We start from the raw sequence: 25225 nt of genomic DNA, 5'->3' as shown, positions 1-25225 counted from the left end.
CAAAGGACGGGGATGGCCATGGAAATCTCTCCCACGGAGAGAGGAAACTGTCCCTGGTCTCTACTCCCTTGACGCCTCCGGACCACACGTGATCTCATGGCACGTGTGCACACCCGTTATGGATCACGTGACGCGGAGACGGAGATTTGGCTTCCGCGATGCGCTGCTTGAAAACGCCTTGTCTTGGGATCCCGTCCATTCTCCTCTACTAAGCTTCATTTGACTCTCGGCTGCCGCCCATTCAATCTTACACCTTCGATAACTTTCTATATTCCGCCTTTCAGTCCAAAATGCCTGTGGTTGCTGGTCCTGCCGCAGGGGGCCCTGCTGGTGGCTCGACGTTCGAGAAGAGTATGTTGTCTGTCCATGCGGGGAGCTCTACCTGGAGCACTTCACGAGATCTTGAAGCATGAACTGACGATCTTCCAGTGAAAATGGGTTGCTTGATGGGTTCTAGTACGTGGTCACGAAACAAGTTTGCGTCATAGCTTGAGCTTCTACTAACTCCATCCGTCGCAATAGCTGTCGGTGGAATCATGGGCTTCATTATCGGTAATAACTACCAGTCAAACAAACTGTAGAGAATAATAAGCTAACCGAATAAAGGAACTGTTACTATTTTCCAGTACGGCGCTGGTCCCAACGGCGTCATGCGCACTCTGGGCAAGTACATGCTGGGCTCGGGTGCCACTTTTGGGTATGGAATTTCTTTCCTTCAAGACGATCTTTGGTTTTTCCGAAACCTTCCAAGCAATCACCAACGCTAACATATGGACTTTCTTCTTTTTAGTCTTTTCATGTCCATCGGCAGTGTCATCCGCACTGAAGGGCCCCTCAACGATGCCTGGCTCCGCGCTCGAGGCCCTCCCATGATGCTTCCCCGTCAGAGCCCCCTCCGGTCCATGAGCCAATAGAGTTGTCTCGACTGTCGCCCTTCAAGTGGATGTCAACATATCTCCATGACACGACCAAGTTGGAGGGGACGCTTCTTGTACGATATGATGTTCACATTTATTAAGCGATTTCAGTAATGGAATGGCAGAATTGGCCAAGATTACGGTGTCTATAATGGTATTATTGAAGCCAGACGGCCACAAGCTTCCAAGCTCACAATGTACATATGCTTGTTGCAACTGAGAGATATTGGGACTGAAAACCTCTCTACTCAGAATGCTATGTTGGCGGTATTGCCTGCTCCGACTTTTCAATGTCGGGAGAGATTTATTTGGCATTACAAAAGGGAAGAAAAACACGATGGCGTGTTCTTTGAGAGCGTCTTAATGCCCAATCCGAGGACTGCGCCTGAGAACCTGACATGTCCCAATCAGTAGCTGTATACGGTGCTGCGCCTGTAAATCGAGACTCCTTATTTAATTCTCCCGTCAAATTGAAACTGTCGAGTAAGCGATAGAATACTTCTTCCACGATAGTATGCCCAACACAAGACACGTCTATCGAGCCTCAGATGCGAAAGCAGGAAGGGAGAAGAATCGAGTGATGAAATTGTACGAACAAAGCTATCTGGTATGTAAATGTACACTCCCGAGGTCTGTGTACGACTCCATAAACGTGGGTGAATCACTAGAATATGAACAAAAAGTACCATTTCGTAGGCCAAAGGCCTAAATGCTCGGTCTTTTGGCGGTTTCCAAATAATCTCCTTTCGTAGATGTATTTAGCGTATGATGAATCTGGTAGTGCTCGGTAGAGAAAGCTTACTAGGGAAATCTTCGAACGATATATTCTTTACCATATTAAGCTAGGTCTACAAGAATTGCATGATTTGAAAACTTTCACCATATGACTAAAACAGTTCTGAATTTCGCCTTGTACAATAGAAAATTATTAAATGCCAGTTGCATGCCGAAAAAGCCTATGTTTCTCTATCAGGAATACAAATTTACACTTTAATACAATTGTCGCTTATGCATTAAGGGACCATCAGTAAGTCACCATCAAACATTCTGCGGTCCGTTTTGATGAAATTGTGAGTATTGATCGCGACAGTTTCAAAAAAATGTCAGGCTGATCAAAGTATCCCCAACCGAGAGGCTGGCGAGAAGACTTTCGAACCCTTTCGAATTGGGCGCAGTCTAGGTGATGATGTCTGCACCGCCCAGTTGAGTAAGTATTTCAATAGTTCTGCTTGATCTGACGTCAATGGAATGGTGCGCTCCGAGCCTTTTGGCAAAATTGGCTTTTCCATCGCCAGACGACGGTACAGCCACTTAATAGCTCATTTTGCAGGCATATTGGACAGCTAAGTGATCTGGACCACCAAAAACTTGGATAGCAAGTAAGCTTCTCTGTTCAACGTCGTACATCTGGGTACAACTGAAGACAGAATTTCCGGCAAACAGCAAAGGCACAACGTTGAGCGTGCCCAAGTCCCGGAGAGCGTGGATGACGCGTGGGAGAATACACCGGCTAAGCCACCATCCCGAGACACGCCGTCAATCTTCTACCTGCGTAGACTGTCAGTGGGTTACCGTAGAAAGAAATGTACTTCAACTCGAAACATAGACAGATTAATCAAGCTATCTCAAGCATTCGGTTCTGATACTTCTATCCAACTCTCAAGCGCTCGATATTTCGCGTATCAAACATGCTAGCAAAGTGCGCGTGGCGAGACATACCTTAAGTTCCGGACAAGTGGAATTCGTGACTTCGCCGACGAAGTTGACCGAGTAAAGCTGCTTGACTATATCTTTATCTTAGGTTATCTAAGCTAAATCCAAATAAACAAACCCACCAACCTTTCCCGAATTCGCGGCACTAGTTAAGTGCATCATGTGTCTCTCTCAATTTGCAAGCCGATCTCGTTCGATGGACCCAAAGTTTGTGCCCAGATGCTATTTTAAAGGACAGTTTCATCTTCATCTGTGGCGTATTTGCATTCATCATATCCTGGGCTTTATTCGCAGGTATGACATAATCTCTTAGACGGAGCTTGACAAAGCTCTACCCTTGTGGAGCTCATGTCTTTTGGCTGTCCATCGAAAGAAAACCTTACAATTGTAATATGAGCGACTGTTCGACCGGACGAGCTATACTTATCCTCTGACGGGCAAACAGCAAAGATCTATAATCACAACATGGGACTTCCAAATGCGCAAGGTTCGAATGAAGATCGTAATTTAAAATAACTAGACTGCTCCTCGGAAATTTGCTCGAGGATAGCTTCGAGATAGCTCGAGTGTCATTTGCTATGTACCCAGGCGGCCAGCAATTCGAAGTGTCCCGGCTTATTAGCACACCAGACTCTCGCATGTGACGTGAGTCTCGGGCTCAAATCGGCTATCTTCACCTTTGTTCTTGCCCCTGTTGTATGACTACGGGTAACCTGGACTGCTTCTTGCGCTTTCGGTTCAGGATGGGCGGGTGGTGAACTGAGAGGGGAGGTGAGAAAGAGCGGTATGGTGGGTGTGACCCCGATCGGTCACAGATCACTTGACCGGATGAATTGCAAACATCGTGTTCTCGGACAATCGGATCTTCGATCCAGCCACGAAACATCGAATGTATCTGCCCCTCCCTCCTCCGAAGGGGACCCAAGACTGGCTTCCGGAACTGAATGTTTTGATTTCCAAACAGCGTCGCGTGAGGCAACGCGATATGATGGGGAGCAACTGCAAGGAGATCTCAGCCTCGGACTGATCACAAATTCTCGAGCCCCCGGACTCGGGCACAGAGCGAGCCACGAAAAGGAAACCGAAAGAGACGGTCGCGGTTCCATGGATGTCGCCAGAGGCTTCTGAGTCGCTCCCTAAGCCCCAGTCGCTAATTTCCCTCCATTGGAGGCCTAGCTCTGATTTCACAAGTGGATCATGCCAAGCACACCGTCACAACAATCGTTTCCTCGTGTGGGCTCTGTTCGGCCAGCAACCCGAACGAGGCAAAAAGAGACAGAACCTTGTCCAATCTCGGTTAAACTTGTGGTCTAGCCAATCCGATCGACAACACATGGCCTCCCAAGTGACGAGAGAAAATTTGCACGCCTGCTCCGGAGCGAATGGGAGTTCGCCATCTCTGTGCGATCCGCGTTATCCGTTCCTGCATCCATAACGCCAGGGGCCACACCTATACCGTTCATCTGTCCTGGACTGAGGCCCCGGGACTTTTCAGGATGCAGAACAACGCACCGGAGATGCAGGCGCAGATCATGACAGGAGTGAATCCGCATTGAAAAGACTGCAGCGTCTACTGGAAACGCAACCCGAACCCAGAGGGTTCCAAACGGGGTAGGGTGGTGCTGACTCAACCTTTAGCAACAACTAGTCGCCTCCATTCACGCCCTGTCTAGGTCTAGGACTGGAGAACACTTCGAAATTCCCCAGGGGTAAAGAATCCCATACACGGGCGAAGAAGAGTGAGACGTATTGTGTTCCCATGGAGTCCATGGACCCATGGGACGTCTGCGGATTCTGACCCAAGTCCTGGTGATGACGGAGTTCGCTAGGATCGTCCTCAATAGCACAAGAATCCATTACATCAATAAACAAGACCCAAGTCCGTACACCAACTTGGGTTGACCATCCCCTCGCATACGAACTTCCGGGTGTGTCTGTGCGGAACGAGACCCTGTGTTCTTTAAGTCCTTGGCGCCGTCCTGGGCCCATAGTTCGATCATGGACTGGCCCTATTTCGGATAGTCTCAGGAACAGGGTGCCCACTCCCCCTCCAATAGGGGCCCGTTGCGCCAGGGGAAGAGAAAAGCCAATTAAACGATCTGACCCACACAGCGCTCTAGAGGGAGCAAATGACCCTTTCCCCAGGTTCACTCACTCGTGCCTGAAATTATTTAGACTGGGCGCATGCCACACCCTGTCAGACTCCCTTTTCCTTTCCCCCTTAGGCGCTTTGAAGCTCACCCCAGTCATTCGTTCACTCGTCACTCGTTTATACTCCAACCCTCCTCACGAGCCGTGCTCTGTCTTCGCTCGTTACCTACCTGCTTTTGAGTATCATTCTCTACACTCAAAAACCTATCATTCTCGCCGTACAATTGTGATCGCATCGCGTCGTCTACTTGTCTATACGCTTTATACGCATTGACTAAAGTTATTGTTGGACTTCTGTGAACTGTCAACGTCAATAGCCTTTCTATACCACCTTTTGCGCACCAACTCGTCACATTTCTCGACAATTTTATCAGCGAAAAATGCAGTTCAGCGCTCTCTTCACGTCTGTCCTCTGCCTAGCTGCAGTCAACTTTGCTGCCGCAGAGGACACCACCTCCGTGTCGACCGCGACCGTCACCAAGACCTTGATCCGAGTAAACTCGGTCACCGTCACCCCCACTCCCACTCCCACTCCTAGCTCCAGCATGATGAGTGTCGTGGCGACTTCCACCCCGTTGGTTGTCTCATCTACCCACGCTGCTCCCTCTGCCACCCACACTGGCGGTGCGGTCAGCATGGGCGCCGGCGTGCCGGCTGCCCTCATCGCTGGCTCTTTCGCGCTCATTATGGGCCAGACCTTCTAGTCGCAGCAGCGATTGAAGACTCACCGGCAGGCTTCGCACTCAATGGAAGGCATCACCACCACTGATTGGACGTGGCTACCCGGTGTCTCTTCCTGCCGTTTATTTCCAGCCGAGCCGGGGTACACCTTTTTATTTTGACACATAATTTCTATTCTTCACCTTTAACTTTGATCCTCTTGGTTAGCTGGAGAACCCTTCATGAGAGGAAACGGCCTTTACGCATTCACTCTTCAAATACCCCCTTTTTAACGACTTTGTGGACACGAGTTGATGTCGGATTTACACTTCTATTCTATACTTTTCATCTACTTCTTCTGTTCATATCTGTGCGAGGGATGTTTTCTATTGATCTTCCGGCCGTGGCTCATTCCGCCTCCGGGGTGGACGGGGTCTGGAGTCGAATGTCAGAATCCAAGGATTGCACAAGTACATTCAAGAAAACTTCATCAAACAATCAATTTTCTATTACAACAAGCTTTTCCCCAACTTCTTCACGGCCATAGAGAGTAGAGAAGATCACGTCGATCGAATGTTCGGGTGGGGAACATTCTTTGCCGTGGACTCCGCGACTGACCGTGCGCCCACGCGTCTGCTTCAGGTAACCAGTCGTTTGATCGCATCTTATCTCTAGGCATTCTTGATCTCAACTCGACCTTTCTTCTTTATGTAATCCCACACTGTATCGATTGGTCTTGCTCCCAGGATTGTACAGCTTCAAAAGTACGCGTTTGTTGACATCCGAGCTGTCGCGGTCTTGTCTCCACAACGCGTCGCCCCTCAAATTGGCGCATTGTCCACCAGCTCTTCGCATGAGCCTGGACCTGGACTTAGACGACAAGAGAGACTCGCGTGTCCTACACTTCTGAATTCAATGGATAGCGAGATTCCCCTCCCTCCACCGCGGCGTCTGCGCCATCGGTCTTCATCGCGAGCCGGCCCCTCACCTGCAGCCTCGGTCGCTTCGTCATTTCACAAATCGCGCCGGTTGTCGCGGTTCGATGATCGCTCGAGCCAGCCTTCTAGTGACCCGGCGCTATTCTCGAGCGACGACATTCCCGCATCTGGGCTTGAAAATTACAATGCGCCTGTGGCGGGTGGCCCGGGGCGGAAGCGACGGTATCGTGGGACTTGGTGGGGGGAACAGGCCGTGGACTCTAAGAGAAAGAGGGCCGATTTCAAGGACAAGCGCCATGTGGACAGTGGTGTCTGGATGGGCAGTGATGAGTCACTGGCGGAGTCTTCATTGCCTTCAGAGGATGGGCCAGCTTGGGGAGAGGATCTTTTGAAATCTGTTCTGGATCCGCAGAGTAAGGGGAAATTTCCCCTTGAGTCATCTACGTTGAGAGCTCCTACTCCAGTGCAGGCTCATTCTCGTCCAATCCCTATCTTTGTCAAGGGTGGCGTGTCGGAAGAGCATCGAATTGCGAAGGAAATCATCAACAATTGTCTTGAGAAGGGCGAGGACAGCATTGATCTTGGGTAAGTGAATGCGCTATCATGTAGTTGACATCGATTCTAATTGAATGTTTACAGAAACCTGAATCTTAAGAGCCTTGAGCCCGGCCTTTTAGCACCTTTGCAGCATTTGACGAAGCTTCCATCTGTTTCTGAGCCTCCAACATCTGAAAACGCCTATTCTTCTCTTCAGCCGTTCCTTCGCATCTTCCTCCCGAACAACAACCTCACCAGCTTGGGTAGCGAGCTCTTCGAGCTAAAAGACCTCAAAGTCCTCAGCGTGCGAAGCAACAAATTAACCACGCTTCCTTCCAACATCCGCAACCTGACATCCTTGCAAGTTCTCAACATCGCAGTCAACGAACTTACTTCCCTCCCGTGGGAGCTTCTGGGTCTCCTCCAAGGAGAGCTGAAGCATCTTTCTATATACCCGAACCCATTCCCATCAATTGAAGAAAGTGAGGTTGCCGTCTGGCGTCATGAATCAAGCAAAGAAGGTGAAACTAGTATTGAAGAGGTCCTCAAATTCAAAGAATACGAAGGCGAGCCTCCCTCGGACGCATGGACCGCCATTCACATTGCAACAGGCCCAGTAAAGCGTCTAGACATGGATGGTCGGCCAGTTAACTCATCAGCATCACCCTCAGCACAGCACGCCCCATCCCTCCGAGAACTCTCACTCCGCACATTGGTCAAAATGCCAGGCCTCGACCAGATCACCGAGGAAGAACTTCTCGATTTCCCTCCACTCGCGGTCCCCCTAATTGCTTTGGCTCAGAAATGGCATGCAGATGGTGGCTGGCACTGCTCGGTCTGTCATCGGGAGTATGTGAATCCGCGCTCTGAGTGGACGGAGTGGTGGGATTGTACACCTCATGAGAACGGGATGAAGAGGCCGCGGACTTCAGGAGAGAAGCTTCGTCCTTTGCCCTTCAGGCGCTTTGGGTGTAGTTGGGCTTGTGTTCCGGACTCATAGCCTGTATATTAGTCTTTTCTTCCTTGTGCATTTTTAGGGCTTGTATATCTTGTTTGTACATGATATAGTGTTTATAGATTTATCTCTCGTGATGATGGAAGTACATACTTTTACTCAAACACGAGTTCTGGTTTGACGCTGTAGATTGTAATTTCCCTTGAAACTTACCGACGTGATAACTCTTGAATGAACTTAGTTGCTTGTTTCGTTGCTCAGAATTATATGGATCCAGCCTGAAGGTCAGATACAGTAATCCTAGGACCTAGCCAGGAGCGTAAATGACAGTAATTAGAAGAAATGCAACAAATGAACGCCAGTGCAGAGACTAAAGACGACCATGTTGAGCTTACGGGCTTAGTCTCCCGATAAAGCTGCACTGGGCCCGCCGTGAACTAGCAGATGCATTTAGCGACTATGGCGGACTGGTTGAAAGGGAGAGAGGTAGGCTACATCGAGTGAGACCGCTGCATAGAACATTCAATAGGCATTTGCGCCATCTTGAAGTTTTTTTATTTTACGCCGAAACAAAATACATAAGTGGCGATATTCAAGGGGCAATTTGTTCTCGACGTTCACTGCTCTTCCATGTCGATGATTTGCTAGTCTGTTCATGTGAGGACGAATGTTGTCGGTCTGTCTTGCTCGGGTATCAACGACGCTTTTCATCAAATGGGCTGAGCAGACCAAGTGACCAAGGATGAATTCAGTCCGATATCATCCAGAAGCCTCCGAGAAGAGAAGTGCCTCAATATGGGATCGTGTGCGGCATATGTAGACGGGGTCCTGTTGCAATGATGCTCTTCCTGATAAAGCGAAGCATCGCTGTTGAACAAGCAGGCGCGTGCCCCGCGAACGAGGCACAATCCTTGGTATCCGATCGTCGCGGCCTTCAAAGTTCTTTGCGTCTCACTCTGGTGTGTTCAATGGCATGTCAAGCACACAAGATATGTGCACTTGACATGGCCCCACTCGTAAACACTTCACTTGAAGCTGATAGCCACTTCGACTTTCTTGATCCACCTAGTCCGAGTCTCAGGTAGCTCCTCATCCTCGGATACCTTCGCGACCTCGCGCTTCCTCTTGTTCGCGGAAGTCTTTTCCTCGGCGTTGTCAGCCTTTTCTTGTCGCTGCTGTTTGCGCATCTCTCGTTCTTCTCTTCTCTTCATCCTCCACCACATCATCAACAACGAGAACACTTCCAGTGGCCACGCGAACTGTGTACTCGGCCTCCTTCTCTTCAAACCACTTGCCCACATTAAGGGCTTTCTCAATCGCCTTGCCAGTAGCTTTCACGAATATTTCCTCTCGCGTCTCAGTAGCCTTAGAGAGCTCTGCAAACTTCTGCTTTTCTGTTTTCTGCGTATCCTCGAGACTGATACCAGCGGTCGCGCGCTTCTCCGCCTGGCGGAGTAGTTTCTGGACGCGCTTGACCGCGCTCATGAAAGGTGTCTTGCTCGAGACATAAACAATCTTGGGTACGGACGGGCCTGCGTAGGGCGAGGCGACTGGCGCATGGGGGACAGGTCGTTTTTCGACTTTGGCATCTGCCAAGCGTTAGTCTTCTGGGCCTTGTGTGATATGGAGGTGTGGAAGGACATGGAGCGTACATCTGGGGAGCTTGATGAGGCCCTGATTTTTCTTCTCAAAATGGAGATTTCTCTCCAGAGGCCCCTTGCCCATCTTAAGAATTGTAGGATCTGCGGGAGATCCAGTTGGAGGGCTGTCGCATCGATGCTGCGAATGCAGTCTTATCTTCGCCCTTTTTCTGCCAGGCGGTGTAGGTTGATAAAAGCACTTTCTGCCTAAGGCTCAACATCGTTATCTGGGGAGGATTGGAGGGTTGAAAAGTAGCGTTGAAATAAGTATATTTCAGGCTTCGGCTAGTATCCCCATCTATTCTGTGAGTAGACAAGATCCTTTTCTGTATTCGTCTCATGTTGCACTCCACAAACCAACGTGCGCTTAAGCGCTAGTTGAACAACCTGGGACTCGCTCATGTGTATTCGACATCTCAGAGCATAATCACTGGTTCTTCCCGGGCTTTACTCTGCTATTAGTTTTTAATCAAATTGAGGCCTTGGATGGAGATCGGTATTAGTCATTTCACATCGACTTTATGTTACCAGCATACATAGATGCATAACGTATTTCAACTCAACGAACAGCTTGATCTGAGGACATAATAAATATGGACAAAAGATGTTTGTTATCACCTTCAGTAACGCACTCCACTAAGCCTTCAAACACGAAAATAAAATGATGTGTACTGCACCACGTGATTATGGCGCACAGGAGCCAAGCGGGCAGGAAACACACGTCCGATGACTCTCTGCCCATGTGCCAGCAATTCAAAAGGGATTCTCAAGTTCAAATTCAACATCAAAGATCATCATAAAGATTGCCAAGTCATGCGTCCAATGCAGGACTGCCAAGCGCAAGTGTACCTTGGAGCGAGGGACGTCGTGCCAACAATGCGTGAGAAAAGGGAAACATTGTTCGCTATCAGATGCATCTCCAGAGCTACGAAGATTGTTCCCTAACAACCCCTCAACCATGGAAGCTTATTGGCTTTATGAAGACGTGATGATAGAAAACATCACAGAAGAAACTCGCGACCATTTGGTAGATCTCTACTTTCGCTTCATACATGACAAACCCCACACATTGTTTCACCCGACCCTTCTCAGGAAACGGATTCGTGAAGACGAGGTTGGAATAGCACTTCTCTACTGCATCATGGCATTGGCAGCCCGGTAGGTTCTTGTGATTGACAAATTTCCCAGCACTGACCCTGACCATACATAGCTTCTCTGACCACGCCGAGATTCGCCAAATGACAAAATCACTATACCTGGCGGCCAAGCATCTCACAAAACAACAGATTGAAGTAGTTTGTCTTGATAACATTCATGCTTGTATCCTTGTCGGCAATCTTTGCGGTGCGGAAGGGGAAATTGAAGCAGAAGCTATATTCTTCGGTAAAACCACCTTATCGGTTGTAACATCAATCTCTAATTGATCATTAGGAGTTGCATTTCGCATGGCAGATATCTGCGGATTTCCAGATGCGCATGACTTGGAAGATAGCGTTACCAAAGAAGTGATTGTACGCACGTGGTGTTCGCTGTACATGATTGACCAGTGGTCCTCTGCTGGCCTCAATCTACGCAGGCAAATCGGGGACGAAGAGAAGCGACCTATGGATGAAAAGCGATTTTGGCGCTTAAAGCCTGGAGAATTCCTCACACCCTCCATCTAAGCAAAACCCATGCCAAGTCTCTGGGGCCACATGGTTGACCTCGTTCAAATCTTCGGCCGCGTTAAAGACTTCCATCAAGAGCTAGCAGAAGGATTGATCGGCGACTTTGGGACCGAAATCACTACTTGCAGATTGAAGAAGAGATTTGACGATTTCACTCGTCTCAAGCTGCCACATAGACACCACTACAACCCACAAACTCTCAAATCCCATGCTGCTGCCGGCCTTGGGGGAACTTTTGTGGCTCTTCATCTTGGCTATCATCACTATGCCACACTGCTTTACTTTCCCTACCTCGACCCACAGCTTGCCCAAATACCAGGCCGATCTGGCTATGTTGATCTCTGCAAGAGTCATGCTGCATCCTTTAGCGACTTGCTGAGGACCTCACATGAAATACCCAATTGCGAAGCTGTGTACCTCATTGTGGCTCATATGACGGTCGTTTCATCGTCCGTTCTACTTCATACGCTTTTGTTTGGCGAAGAAGACGAACTATCCGAAGCTAGAAGACGACTTTACTCGAATTTTGAGATACTCTTAAAGTTGAAAGAATACTGGCCAGGAGCTGACCTCATGGTGAGGCCAAGAATAATGCATTCCATAGACAGGGGTTGACTGAGTTGATAGGTGGAACGTCTGTTCACGTTTCAAAAAGTGTGCATGCGCTCCATGGACAAAACATATGCCGTAGATAGATGGATTGTCAAATTTATTCTTCAACATGCATTGCCCATCGATGGTGAAGGGGCTACACCCACTCTCTCGGACCTGGAAGAACGAGGCAAGGTCGCAAATGATGCACTGTCGATGCTTCGTCCGGTGCTTTTCCAGGAGCAATCCATGAACACAACCAGCGCAAGTGGCTCCCAGGGTTGGTCTCATTTCCGTGAGTCATCCGCTCGTTCCCAGCGACACTGGCATCATCACCATCGAACAGTGCCGCAATCTCCTCCAGCGTCGGACCCTTAGTTTCGACAAAAGAGGAACCAGACGCAAGCGCACTCCACCACAAGAATGGCGATATACACGAAATATAACCGCCATTGCAAAGCTTCGAGGCCGACTGGATTCACATACTGGTTGAAAATGGATGACAAAGCAGTCACTGCCATCGTGACCGCGAGACCTTTGGCACGAATGCTGTAAGGAAGAATCTCGGCAGGGTACGCGACGGTCAGGCCCGGCCATGCGAAGCCGGCCGCACCTAAAAGAGGAAGATCATGGCAATCACCGCACTACCAGCACCGGCATTTCCAGTCTTAGCATAGACGGCAGAACATCTGCAGAATTAATCAGCACTGATTCTTCTCCGGACTCTCGTGAAGACTTGCCCGGTCCATATGCTGAAACTGATCAACATGCCGACCGCTGCAATCATGAACAACAATCGTCGACCGAGAACATCAACAAGGAACGAAGAACAGCAGATGGCAACCAAGAAGCACCAGATGGTCAAGGCTCCATTGATCATAGACTGATCATACGAAGACTGGATTCCGACCGAGTTCAGAATGTCATGGAGATAATACGATACCAGTCCATTGCCTGAACATTGCGAGAAGAACGAGACCAGCACAATGAGCAATAGTCGTTTGCGATTTCCCGGACTTTTGACAAGAATCGGCCAACCATTCTGAGAGTTTCCTTTTCCATGCGGATTATCTCCTGGATTTCGTGGAACTCGAATGCACAGAATGGGTCATTTCTTTCACCACTTGTGTGATACTGTGAGGCTGTCAGACGTTGACAGAAATGGAGAACGCTCTTACTCACTTTGATTAATATCTCGAAGGCCTCTTCTGGGCGATTCTGTGCACAAAGCCAGCGTGGGCTCTCTGGAAGAAACCATATTCCTATGAACTGAATGAGAGGCATAGCCGCTTGCATACCGACTGGAATTCTCCACGATGCCTCGGACGTGTACTTGATGGTCCCAAACACAGTCCAGGCTGCGACGATAGCGCCGACATACCAAAGTGTGTTGTACATTGTTGTCAATTTTCCGCGGTGCTGCGGATGAGCAAGTTCCGTGATGAGCAGCGGTGCAGATCCTTGGCTCACATTTGACCTGGCTAGGTCAGCTTGACCTAACACACTAGATTGCAAAGAAAGGTGCTCACCCAAGCCCTACCAAGAATCTTCCTGCAAGGAACATGTTCGCATTGACGGATGGAATGACCTGAATGATGGTTCCCACAAAAAGAACCACTAGACCAATGGCCACCCCTCGTTTCCGTCCACATAGATCGGCGCCGTAGGATGCTATCGTATCATTAACTGTCAGCTCAGAAGTCTCAAGGAACAGGGAAGAAGGGGCGACTTCACAGAAGAATAAGGAGCAAACACCACCAATGTTCTGGATAGCCGTGAAGAGATCCAATGTAGAGCCTCTAGGGTTTCCAAAATCTCCTCGAAAGTCAAAAAGACTCCATATTATAAGGTTGAGCCGAACTCACATTCTTGCCACGGGGTCATTGTCTGCAATCCGCTTAACAAAGACCCATCGTACCCGTTGGTAGAAGACCCTAGTATGTTCAATCATCACCACCACCAGGAGAGCCTCCGAGAATCATACCCAGAAAGAGAATCGGCATCATGATATACAACTTCCGCAAAGCCGGGTGTCTCCACCAAGTCACCCGAGGAATCTGCGCAGATACATGGTTCTCAACCAACGAGAACTCGGCATGCACCGCCTGGATCTTGTCAGTCTCAAAGTCGCTCTTGTCCTCCATCCCGAGATAGAAAGGTTGAATAGACGCACTGAAATTCGGGTTCGACAAAGACATAGACACATATATTAGCAGTCCCAACCGCCAGCCTCTATTTATATATAAGACAGAACTATCATCTAGCCATCCGGCCTTGAACATTCCATAGCTAGTTACCCCGGGTTTCTGCCCATTCAGGCTAGATCTTTGTGGAGAATCGTCGCGGTTTGAGGTGCGGGATATCAGCCAATAACAGACATTCAATCCCGCAAAGTTCCCAATTGCAGTTCTTCGCGCGGGGGCCACGAGTGAGAGCCTTTCGTGCGAGTTTTGGATGAATCATTGTCAATCCCGATTGTACAGTCACCTTCGAGTCCGGGATCTTGTCGAGATGCTCCCAGGATGTACCTAGATAAGTCTAAATGAGGCGGGGTTTAATGAGGGGTAAGACTGTGTTTGAGGGTATAAGAAGTGCCATAACGACAGTGTATGAGATTGTCATCAATCCTGATTCTTGATTCTTGTTTGAAACAGTGAGACTGTAACTATGACGCTCTCTACAAGAATTCCTCATCTGCGCAAGGTCGCAGATACTCAGCAGCTTGTTGTGAACGGGAAGCCATTTCTGTCCCTGGCCGCGGAGTTGCAAAACTCGTCTATGACCTCCGCTGAATATATGGAGCCTATTTGGCAGAAACTGGTCGATACAAATATCAATACTGTACTTGGTTGTGTCACCTGGGAGAATATCGAGCCAGTGGAAGATCAATTCGATTTTACGGAATTGGAGAAGGTGATTTTAGATGCAAGGCGGCATGGCTTGCATCTCGTGCTCTTGTGGTTTGGCTCGTTTAAGAATGGTATGTTCACTTTCCATGCATGTCTACTCCATCAGACGATGGCATGATGAAAGTACAAAAAAACTGAAACAGTGACAGGTATCTCTACCTACGTTCCACCTTGGGTCAAGACACAGACGCGCCGATTTCCTCGTGCCAAACTACGCAAAGCTGGTGGTGTCCTTGAAACAGGTGACGTGCTGTCTATCTTCCATGAAGAAGCATGCAAGGCCGACGCGAAGGCATTCTCCCGCCTGCTTCAGCATGTTAAGAAGATCGACAGCGAGCACTCGACCGTGATCATGGTCCAAGTCGAGAACGAAACGGGTCTACTAGGCGACCTCTCGTGATGGCTCCGCGGCAGCTGAGCAGCGATTCAATGAGTCTGTCCCCTCAGACCTGCTGCACTTCCTCGCACAGGTTGGGACAACCTCCACCCAGACCTTCAAGCAAACCTGGACCATTTCAAAGACCAATCTAGCCCCAGCGGAACATGGGCACAAGCCTTTTGGGAACAGTCCGCACACAGACGAGCTGTTCATGGCATACCATTATGCACAGTACCTCAATCAGGTTGCTGCAGCTGGCAAAAACGAGTACCCGATACCACTATACACGAACGTGTGGCAGAACTATGTCGGCCAAGATGGCGACAATGACTTCCCCGTTGTTGTTGGTGGCGGTGGGAATCCCGGTGACTACCCGTCGGGTGGCGGCACCAGCACAGTCCTCGATATTTGGCTGAAATTTGCGCCTTCGTTGGATTTCATTGCGCCCGATGTGTACCTGAATGAGTACGCCAGCTCGTGTCGCAAATACCGCCATCGCAATCAGCCGCTGTTCATCCCGGAGCAGCGCCGTGATGAGTACGGTGCGAGGCGGATCTGGGTCGCGTATGGTTCCTTTCAGGCCATTGGAGTGTCACCCTTTGGCATTGATACTCTAGATCCGGCTACCAACCCGTTCACTAAGCATTATGGGCTGCTCAAGTCCGTCTCGCAGCTTGTTCTCGAAGCACAGACGCGGCCTGACTCCTCGGTCGGGTTCTATGACGAGCTGGCGGCTGATGGGACTGATCCTTCGAAGCCGCTCATTCAACACTGGGGTGGGTATGAGATCACTATCGAGCGTTGCTTTGTCTTTGGAAAGTCTGGGTCGGGCGCAGGAATGGTCGTCCACCTTGGCGGACCCAAGTCCCTCCTGATCGGCTAGGGCTTTCAGGTACGGGCCCGCTCCCTATCACGGACCAGCCGCTTCACGGGATTCCCTACGCTTCGAGGAGAAACAGGTTGCAGATCAGGAGACGGGCGAGCTGCGCAAATTGCGGACATTGAACGGAGACGAGACTCGGAGCGGGTCCTTTGCGATGATGCCGAACGAACATCCGGACTACGGTGGCTTCCCGATCTGTGTGACCATTCCTGCTCCTACGATGATTGCAGAATTAGAGGTGTACTCGATTGAGGAGTCAGACGATTATTAGGAGGGGGGGAGGGGAGGCCGATAACCCTAGATTGTATGTCTGTGTTTTTGATTCCTTTGTCCCACGTAGTGTGGGTGCGGAGGCGTCATCCTCTTCCCCGACCCAACAGAACACAGGTTTTGCAATTGGACTGTATTGTACGGAAACCGGTAGCAAAGCTGAGGTGAAGATCATGAAAGAGCCGGATATTCACCGTTATCCCGTTTCCCCGTCAGGACATCGCCTTGTGCCCGACTGGAAAATGGGAACTACGAAAGCGACGGGCACATGTCCAACGGGTACAAACTAAAAACGGGTGGCTGAATTTGGGAGACGATCGAACACGTCTCAGGAAGGTCGTTAGTTGCTCTAGTTCACACATGATCACACCGGCACCGAAACAGGGGAAACACAGGTCCACGGGCCGCGAACTCCCCTGGTTCTGTCTAGACTTCCCCCGAGATCTGTCCCTGAAATAAAGGAGGGCATGATGCCATGATGCCATGATGCCATGATCGCCGTTGGAGCTACAGTATTTACCATCGTGATCGTTCCGAGGGTCTGACGTATCCACCCAGGCTCTGAAAGAACGGAAGATCTCAGCGTCCAGACTCGCGAAGGGCCCCCCGAGCCCCCACTATCGATCTAAGCAGTTTTGGGAAGGTCATGTTTCCGTCTGGCCGCCTAGTTTCGGGGCTGTGTGAGAAGTACGATCGGGAAGAAATCTGCACCATCGATTTAAAATGGAGGGTTCGCATGCCCGTCATTCATTTCAGTGCGAGTGATGGGGGAGGTTGAAACGGAAATGCAAAAGCAAAAGCAAAAGCAAAAGCAAAAGCAACAGTGACGCAGACGCAAGACGCAGACGCAGACGCAGATACAGAGACGCAAAAGCAAAGCCGGGCGGGGAAGACGGGCCGGGAACCATGGATGCCTCGTCCAGTTCCGGTTGTTTATTGTTGAATGCCCGCAGCGATGGCGCATCTTTAATGTGCTCTATCAGTTCATGAATCTGATCTCTTTTATCCTGACATGGATCAGAGTTATACCGGCAGGCCTCTGACAAAAGTACACCAGGGATAGAGTATTCGTACTTGTGTTCTCTTGACTGCTCGCGTTGGTAGGGCTCGCTTCTGATTGCGTGGTCCCACCCCACAGAGAGCCATCGTCGTTGCCCCTCTATACATAGTCCATTGCCCCCTTGGGGAGGTCGTAATGGGTTGGATTCTTACGTATACGCTGAGCCTCTGAACACGATCCCTCCTGCTCATCCGGGTTAGGCTGCACATCTCCAAGAAACGCTTTTCGTCAGCGTGGTCTTTGCGGGTCTCTGAACGATGCATTAGCCCCTGCCGGGCAATAGGAAAATCTCAGGGCCCCAAAGTCAAAAAGGGAAAAAAAAGGTGCCTTCACAAATGGGGGGACGTGTTGCACCCAAAGATCCCCAATTCCCGGTCTGGGACGCGCTAAACCGCGCTACGGCGGCGACATCCAGACAGCCGGGGTCCGATGGGACCCAAGCGAGTGATGCGGTTAGCGTAGCTTGGATTACACGGAGGCCAAGTGGGCCATGCGGAAGGATGGAAAACCAACGGTTGTCAAGGAGGCCTGGAGGAGATGCGGATGAGTGCAGTGGAGCCCGGCAAAACGGGCGAAACCCATGGATCCTTCCGTAGCGACAGGTCCAGACTCGGGGGGGATTCTCCAGTGTGGCCGATTTTACATATTACAAGCCCCCCTCTTCCCCATCCCCATCCCTTCTGGTTTTCTCTTTCCACTGTCTTTCTATCACATCCCTCGTTCAGCCTCGCCCGTGAGACTTGGTCTCAAGTCAATTCCTTTCTATCGAGAGCAAGCCTCTCTGTTTTCACAAAACTCTCCTTCGATTGCCTTGTTTTTTGCCTTTCATCATAAGCTTCGCATCGTGCATCTGAGTTGAGATTGTCCAACCATATCCAAAAGCATCCACTCCCCCTCGCTTCCCCTCGCATCAACCGAGGGACGTCTCAGAATTATCACGAACTATCTACAAAAGTCTCAAACAACTACGTCCGAGCCAGCCTGAGCTTCGGCATTGGGGGATTTTTTGACCTCACATATCCCTTTGGCCGTGCTTTGGAGATTCTCACCAGCCTGCGGAAGTTTGATCTCATATTTATGCTATCTGCTTCCTTTCATTCCTTCTCTAAAATCTTCCACTGTACTTCACTTGCTTCCACCATGTCTCCATCTGACGCCCCCGACGGCTCAAGTCTCATCTGGATCCTCGATCATGTCAATCGTTATCAAGGCTCCTATGAGATTCCTCTGCGTACCATGTACCAATTGAACCTCAACCCCACCAAGGCCTCGGGCAATCGCTCGCCCGAGACCGCCTTCTCCCCACGCAGCTCCCCACGCAACTCCACCTCCACGACCAAGTCCTCGCGCTCCTCGCAGGATGCGTCGGTGGATGCGGCGGCTGACTTCCGTTCCGCCCTGGAGAACCAATTGTCTCGCTTGCCTTCGCAGCCTACCTCTCTGCCTCCTAGCTTCTCTACGAATTTCATTCGCAAGGTCTTCCCGGGTGAGTTGGACAAGGTCGACTTCCCGCAGGCTCTCACCGCACTGGACTACCTCCGATCTCTCGAAGATCGCTGGAAGAAGGAGGTCCACGATGCTCTGAAGCGACTGAAGGTCAGTGAGGAGGACGCCGCTCACCCGGGGCGTTCCGAGCTCGTCTCGAAGTACCCCGGGAGTGTCTGCATGGCTGCAGTCACTTCTGGGCAAGACACGCCAGATTCAGGCTCTGTACACACAGGTCTACGTTGGTCTGCGCCGCTGGGTAAGTAACTTCGACGCAACATGCTTCTTCTCAACTGTAACTAACATGTGACTCAGACCATGATCAATGAAATGCTGCTTGAGCCCACCCGGAAGGCCAACCACATGGCACTGCTCAACGTGCTTTTCCCACCGCCCAAGGAGTCAGATCCTTCTCCCACCCCTCAGTTGACTGTCCGCATTCTGCAAAGCCACCGCGATGGCTACTTCCGAATTATCAATTCTGTTCATACTAGGGGCACTTCGGTTTTGGACCCCGTCATCCAGCAGGGCGCGGCCAACGGCCATGCCACCAACTGGCCCCTGATCTGCGACACCTTGCACAAGTACCTGAACCTGGTCAACGACGTTATTGACGAATGTATGCTGGTCAACGAGCCCGCCTCCTTGGAAGAGGACAAGAGCCTCGGCCGCAACAGAGGTCGCAAGTTCGACTCGGGTGTGAGCTTTGGCTCATCCAGAACCGCGAGCATTGGCGAAGGCACAATCTCAGAGAAGGAACTGCCTCAGTTCCCTGCCCCCCCCGAACATCACCACCAAAAACGGCGGCTCCATCCTCGAGCGTCTCGCGCGCGAGGTTCGCGCCCTGGGTGACAAGTCCAAGTCCCGCAACCTGCGCAAGATGAAGTCCACCACCACCCTCAATGTTCGGCCCGGCAGCCAGCAGAGCCACGAGAGCTCATTCTTCGAGATTGATGACGACAAACGCAAACGTTTAATCTTTGAAGCCAACTATCGCAAGAACTCCCAGTCTCAGGTGTTCACCCAGTAAGGCTCATTGTGTGGTCCTGTGGGTATCTTTCTTAACTTCGCCAGCATGGTCTCGGCGCATTCTCTTTCACTGTTCATTAACCCGGCGTCTTGTGGGACTGGAAAAAAGGAGGCCAGTCGGGTTTTGCATATATGGTTGATTATCAGGTTGCGTTTTCATCTTTTTGTTTGTTTCTTTTCACGGAGCATTGGCGCACGGACATCTGCATTGTATGAGAGGCAACGTGTCTGGCGCCTGGGACTATCGAGTCATTTACGAATCATGTGTTATGATCATCAAAAACAGTCAATACTTTCATTCCAATTGAACAGGATTCATATGAGCCATCTCTCCAGTAGTTTGTTTCACATGTAGTTCATTTATTTGCATACCAGGACGAGCTGATGGGTTCTCCGAGGTGTCGTCTCCGGCTTATTGCATCGCACCTGCCCTCCATTTGCAACCTTGGGCCGCATTTCATACATGATTCTACTACAGACGAGTTCAATCATCTCCTCGGCTGTTCTCTGTCTTCTGTCGAGAGACAAAAGGCCTGCGTATATTGCCGTGTCGGCTACCGCAGTAGGTGCGATAAGATAAGCAGACAAGTGTCCAGATCCACCTCCTCCTCCGCGTTTGTTTGGTGACCCTCTGCAACCCGATTTGCTGCCCCCGTTGCTAAGGTTGATTGATCGTGGCAGCACCGCCTCTCGCGGGCTGTCTCCTGTACTCATATCCGTTTCACACACCCATTGCGCCAGGATGAGGGCCTCGACAACCCGCACCTCCTGGTGCTGGTACGCTGCTCTCGGAGCTCTGCTGCCAAGCGTGCTGGCAAACCCCAGCCCAGCGGTCAATGTAGCTCTGCAGGCTTCATTCGACTCATCCCCATACCTTGTCGAATTGCTGTTCGTTCGACCCAGATATCCGAAGCTAAGCACGGCGCTGACCACTTTCTAGGGAGACCGCCGCTGAAGAGAACTCGACTGCCTACTTCCCATTGCTTGACCGAATTGCCGATGGTGCCTTTGAGGATGCGATTACCGAGGAAGACCTGTACAACCGCTTCCTCCGGGTCATTCATGAAGACGGGCACCTGCGTACCGCGGAGAGTCTTTCTTCTTTCAAGCTTTCGCTCGCCGTTCGATCGTCTGCCCCGCGGATTCAAGCACATTACCAGTTTTACAATACCTCTGTCCAGCGGTCATTGATGGCTGCTCAGGATGCTGCTTGTCCCGTTTGGGTTCACTCCGAGGGGAAGCAGTATTGCTCTTCGGCCATGGAGAGAGCGCAGCAGGATGTCGAGGGAGAGTTGTAAGTGGGACCAAGTATTGAAAAAGTCGTACATAGACGCTGATTGAAAGTCTGTCATAGAGACTCTAGGACACTACCCTTCGATCGAGTCCTGGGCGATCCGTCCCTTCCTCCGGCGATTCTCTACGCTGACGTTTCCGCGCCCATGTTCAAAGATTTCCACGAGACATTGACTGAACAGGCAAATCAGGGGCAGATCTCCTACCGTTTACGCTATAGACCGCCTCAGCACTGGAGATCCCGCCCCCTCTTCGTGTCTGGATATGGTGTTGAGCTTGCTTTGAAAAGGACGGATTACATTGTCATTGATGACCGTGATGCAGAGCAGCGAGAGGAGAAATCTGGAGACGGCAGTACATCTGGGTTGGAAGAGCTGAAGGAGGACGCGCCTGATGACCTGAGGCCTCTCTCGTCTTCGGAGGTGTCTAGGCTGGGTATGAGCTCTGCGGCCTATGTGATGGACAGCGAGGATCCACTTGATGCTTTGCTCAGACTGTCTCAGAACTTCCCCGAATATTCATCGACCGTGGCAGCTCACAACGCTTCCAATGAACTGCGTAATGAAATGCGCGTCAACCGGGCGAGAATGATCCCGCCTGGATACAATATAATGTGGATCAACGGTATGCAGATTGATCCTCGACAGGTTGATGCCTTCTCTCTTCTGGATATTCTGCGTCGAGAGAGAGTTCTCATTCAGAAGTTCCGGGACCTAGGAATTTCCGCCCAAGAGGCAGTGAAGCTACTGTCGCACCCGCTTCTCGCAGAAGCTCAATCGGAGGAAGATGTGCAGCGATATGATTATCGCGATACTTTGGAGGGCGGCGACGTTATTATCTGGTTGAACAACCTAGAGAAAGACTCCAGATATGCTGACTGGCCAAGTGACCTCGAAGCAGTAAGAAGCCTGCACATGGAGGAATAAGAAACATACTAACAGCTCTTAGTTCGTTGCCAACGCATACCCAGGACAATTGCCACCGGTTAGCCGCGACTTGCACAATGTCATCGTGCCCGTGGATTTGTCTGAACCCGAAGACATGCTTCTGGTTGTCAAGCAGGTTCAGACGTTCATCAAGCGGTCTATTCCCGTCAGGTTTGGCTTGGTGCCTACTGCTACATCTCCTGATTCCATTGCCCAGTTGAAGGTGGCACATTATCTCCAAGAGACCTACGGGCTTTCGGGCCTCATGCACTACCTGGAGGAGGTGAGTAGATATCTCGATCGACACGCCAATCCCGATTGCTGACTAGAGTAGTCTGTCTCGAAACTGAAGAAGGGTGGCCCGGAGAAGTCCGTGTTTAACTCCGTAGTGAAAGAGCGGCAACCCCGCAACGAAAAGGAGGTCCTATCTCTCGACGTCCTGTTGAAGCACGAGCATTACAGCACTGTGGCAGCCCACACAGCTGATTATCAGCGCCGGTTGAGTCTGACTGGCGTCGCTCCTCATTTCCTGGTCAATGGTATCCCGATCTCCCGTGAGGGTAATTGGATGCAAGAGTTGAGTATGACGATTGGTAGAGATCTGAAGTTGATTCAGCAGGGTATTGTTGAGGGAGTTTTTGAGGAAAATGCTTGGTTGCCGGAGTTCTTCTTGGGGCCCGCCTTTGAAAGACGCAACACGTTCCTCATGCCTGAGGACCCGAAGAGTGTGCAGATCGTGGACCTTGCCAGTATCTTTGGACTGAATGTAAACTTGGGAATCATTCCTCGAGTCGAACCCGATGAAGGTGTTCTGGGCGGTATTCATGTTGTCGTTGTTGGCGATTTCGAATCCATGGAAGGCTTGAAGCTCTTCACTGACGCTCTCAATTTCCGGAAGGAGAATGGCGAGGTCGAACTTCTTCTGGTGCACAATGGTGCTTTGGACGCTGAGGAGAATACTCCAAATCTGAACAAGATTCAAAAATTGATCACCAAGCGCGAAGATGTTGACAGTATTCTGGCAAGCATTGCTCAGGGCTCAGACCCAGATGCAGAGCCACAAAGCTTGGAGGTACTTGCTACTCACCGACGACTCGCTGCCAAGCTCGGATTTGCGCCCGGAACTGAGGGCCTTGTTGTTAATGGAAGGGCGGTTGGTCCTATTGGGAAGGACCTTGACTTTGGGGTCAGCGATATTTCTCAGCTCGTGGCCTACGAACGTTCCAAGCGTATTGACCCCATTGCAAGGACTTCCCTGAGTCTCGGTTTGAACACGAAGCTTTCTAAGCCACTCGACCTGGCCAAACTTACCTCACTCGTATCGCTTTCCTCGATCCCGGACGTTCCAGAGGGGATTTTCGAATCCACACCAGACTTCCGATTGGATGTTTCTAACAAGTGGAAGACCGAGCACTCTGTCATTACTGTGTCCAACTCTGAGGATCCAGCTATCAACTTTGCAATAGTCCTGGACCCTGCTTCTGAGGTGGCTCAGACATGGCTGCCCATTCTCAAGGTCGTTTCTGAACTGGCTGGTGTTCAGCTCAAGATTTTCTTGAACCCCAAGGAGGAGCTTTCAGAGCTTCCTGTCAAGCGGTTCTACCGCTACGTGCTGGAACCGGAGCCATCCTTTGCGTCTGATGGATCTTTGTCTCGTCCTGGCGCGTCCTTCACTGGCGTGCCTGTCGAGGCCTTGCTTACGCTTGGTATGGATGTACCTTCCTCGTGGCTTGTTGCACCACAGGAATCGGCGTATGACCCGGACAACATCAAGCTGAGCTCGCTCAAGCCGGGAACCAACGTCGATGCGATCTATGCTTTGGAGCATATTCTGATCGAGGGTCACTCTCGGGATGTCACCACCAAGGCTCCCCCACGTGGCGTCCAGCTCATCTTGGGAACAGAAGACAATCCATACTTCGACGGTACCATCATCATGGCAAACTTGGGTTACTTCCAGTTCAAGGCCCAGCCTGGCGTATGGCAGATCAATTTGGAGCCCGGCCGTAGCGAAAAACTCTTCAAAATCGACAGTGTTGGCGGCTTGGGATATCGCCCTCAGCCGGGTGACGAAAACAATGAAGTCACACTCATGTCTTTCCAGGGCCGAACACTCTTCCCACGGCTCTCCCGCAAGCCCGGCTACGAAGACGAAGACGTCCTAGAAACCGGACACAAGTCTGGCTCAACGATGGACTTCGTCTCAAAGGGCCTTAACTTCGCCTCCGGCGTCCTCTCCAGCGTTGGGGTACGCTCTAAGGCCGCCAGCGGACAACACGCAGACATCAATATCTTCTCCGTCGCCAGCGGCCACCTTTACGAGCGCATGCTGAACATCATGATGGTCTCCGTAATGCGCCACACAAAGCATACTGTCAAATTCTGGTTTATCGAACAATTCCTCTCTCCCTCCTTCCGCGCCTTCCTCCCCCACTTAGCCGAGGAATATGGCTTCTCCTTTGAAATGGTCACCTACAAATGGCCGCATTGGCTCCGCCATCAGCGGGAGAAGCAGCGCGAAATCTGGGGTTACAAGATTCTTTTCCTGGACGTCCTGTTCCCCCTATCTCTGGACAAGGTCATCTTCGTCGACGCAGACCAGATCGTCCGTACAGATATGTACGACCTCGTCACGCACGACCTCCAGGGCGCACCTTACGGCTTCACGCCCATGGGCGACTCGCGGACAGAAATGGAAGGCTTCCGATTCTGGAAACAGGGTTACTGGTCCACCTTCCTTCGCGGCCGACCATATCATATCTCCGCTCTGTACGTCGTGGATCTCAACCGCTTCCGTGCCCTTGCGGCCGGTGACAGACTGCGTGGTCAATACCAAATGCTCTCTGCGGACCCCAACAGTCTAAGCAATTTGGACCAGGACCTTCCAAATCATATGCAGCATCATATTCCCATTCACAGCCTGCCGCAGGAGTGGTTGTGGTGCGAGACGTGGTGTTCAGATGAAGATCTCGCGACTGCGAAAACCATTGATCTCTGCAATAACCCGCAGACGAAGGAGCCTAAATTGGCTAGAGCTAGACGACAGGTTCCAGAGTGGACAATTTACGATGATGAGATTGCAGCACTGGCGAAGCGTGTTTCGAGTGAGCAGGTCGAATTCGTGCAGACTGGAGAGGAACAACGGAAGGCCGAGGTTGATGAGAAAGACGAGGATGAGGACGAAGGTCAAGACCGCAAGGATGAGTTATAGATTACATCTCT

The 25225-nt window shown here is 50.8% G+C and overlaps 10 protein-coding genes across 10 annotated transcripts; 8 read left to right on the top strand and 2 right to left on the bottom strand.

The window, feature by feature from the left end:
* Positions 1-290: 290 nt before the first annotated feature.
* On the top strand, positions 291-914 carry N7477_000620 (MGR2/ROMO1 family protein; the record flags this gene model as incomplete). The annotated part of the gene is made up of 5 exons (XM_056962283.1): positions 291-351; positions 430-456; positions 523-552; positions 607-697; positions 791-914. The coding sequence occupies 5 exons, from the start codon at positions 291-293 to the stop codon at positions 912-914; spliced, it is 333 nt and encodes a 110-aa protein (XP_056827286.1).
* A 4247-nt stretch (positions 915-5161) lies between these two features.
* Positions 5162-5485, top strand: N7477_000619 (uncharacterized protein; the record flags this gene model as incomplete). Its single annotated transcript, XM_056962282.1, has 1 exon — positions 5162-5485. The coding sequence occupies one exon, from the start codon at positions 5162-5164 to the stop codon at positions 5483-5485; it is 324 nt and encodes a 107-aa protein (XP_056827285.1).
* An 871-nt stretch (positions 5486-6356) lies between these two features.
* On the top strand, positions 6357-7916 carry N7477_000618 (leucine-rich repeat domain-containing protein; the record flags this gene model as incomplete). The annotated part of the gene is made up of 2 exons (XM_056962281.1): positions 6357-6964; positions 7019-7916. The coding sequence occupies 2 exons, from the start codon at positions 6357-6359 to the stop codon at positions 7914-7916; spliced, it is 1506 nt and encodes a 501-aa protein (XP_056827284.1).
* Positions 7917-8896: 980 nt separating this feature from the next.
* On the bottom strand, positions 8897-9596 carry N7477_000617 (ribonuclease P subunit p20 family protein; the record flags this gene model as incomplete). Its single annotated transcript, XM_056962280.1, has 3 exons — positions 8897-9083; positions 9139-9460; positions 9524-9596. The coding sequence occupies 3 exons, from the start codon at positions 9594-9596 to the stop codon at positions 8897-8899; spliced, it is 582 nt and encodes a 193-aa protein (XP_056827283.1).
* Positions 9597-10469: 873 nt separating this feature from the next.
* Positions 10470-11175, top strand: N7477_000616 (fungal specific transcription factor domain-containing protein; the record flags this gene model as incomplete). The annotated part of the gene is made up of 3 exons (XM_056962279.1): positions 10470-10669; positions 10722-10894; positions 10943-11175. The coding sequence occupies 3 exons, from the start codon at positions 10470-10472 to the stop codon at positions 11173-11175; spliced, it is 606 nt and encodes a 201-aa protein (XP_056827282.1).
* A 30-nt stretch (positions 11176-11205) lies between these two features.
* On the top strand, positions 11206-12147 carry N7477_000615 (fungal specific transcription factor domain-containing protein; the record flags this gene model as incomplete). The annotated part of the gene is made up of 3 exons (XM_056962278.1): positions 11206-11754; positions 11806-12064; positions 12116-12147. The coding sequence occupies 3 exons, from the start codon at positions 11206-11208 to the stop codon at positions 12145-12147; spliced, it is 840 nt and encodes a 279-aa protein (XP_056827281.1).
* A 235-nt stretch (positions 12148-12382) lies between these two features.
* N7477_000614 (uncharacterized protein) lies at positions 12383-13913 on the bottom strand (the record flags this gene model as incomplete). The annotated part of the gene is made up of 7 exons (XM_056962277.1): positions 12383-12458; positions 12510-12667; positions 12730-12903; positions 12952-13246; positions 13299-13584; positions 13635-13703; positions 13754-13913. 7 exons carry the CDS (start codon positions 13911-13913, stop codon positions 12383-12385), a joined length of 1218 nt encoding a protein of 405 aa, XP_056827280.1.
* Positions 13914-14436: 523 nt separating this feature from the next.
* On the top strand, positions 14437-15940 carry N7477_000613 (putative beta-galactosidase; the record flags this gene model as incomplete). Its single annotated transcript, XM_056962276.1, has 3 exons — positions 14437-14749; positions 14828-14994; positions 15065-15940. 3 exons carry the CDS (start codon positions 14437-14439, stop codon positions 15938-15940), a joined length of 1356 nt encoding a protein of 451 aa, XP_056827279.1.
* Positions 15941-18410: 2470 nt separating this feature from the next.
* On the top strand, positions 18411-19785 carry N7477_000612 (uncharacterized protein; the record flags this gene model as incomplete). Its single annotated transcript, XM_056962275.1, is given in 4 exon segments — positions 18411-18929; positions 18946-19014; positions 19071-19452; positions 19475-19785. 4 exon segments carry the CDS (start codon positions 18411-18413, stop codon positions 19783-19785), a joined length of 1281 nt encoding a protein of 426 aa, XP_056827278.1.
* Positions 19786-20526: 741 nt separating this feature from the next.
* Positions 20527-25214, top strand: N7477_000611 (putative UDP-glucose:glycoprotein glucosyltransferase; the record flags this gene model as incomplete). The annotated part of the gene is made up of 5 exons (XM_056962274.1): positions 20527-20672; positions 20725-21078; positions 21139-21976; positions 22026-22286; positions 22338-25214. 5 exons carry the CDS (start codon positions 20527-20529, stop codon positions 25212-25214), a joined length of 4476 nt encoding a protein of 1491 aa, XP_056827277.1.
* Between the last annotated feature and the right edge of the window lie 11 nt (positions 25215-25225).

This window comes from Penicillium maclennaniae (genome assembly GCF_028827695.1).
Source record: "Penicillium maclennaniae strain IBT 15551 chromosome Unknown utg000001l:1.0-3280838.0:1.0-3283122.0, whole genome shotgun sequence".
Taxonomy (NCBI): Eukaryota; Fungi; Ascomycota; class Eurotiomycetes; order Eurotiales; family Aspergillaceae; genus Penicillium; species Penicillium maclennaniae.
This window is presented reverse-complemented; position numbering and strand designations above follow the sequence as displayed.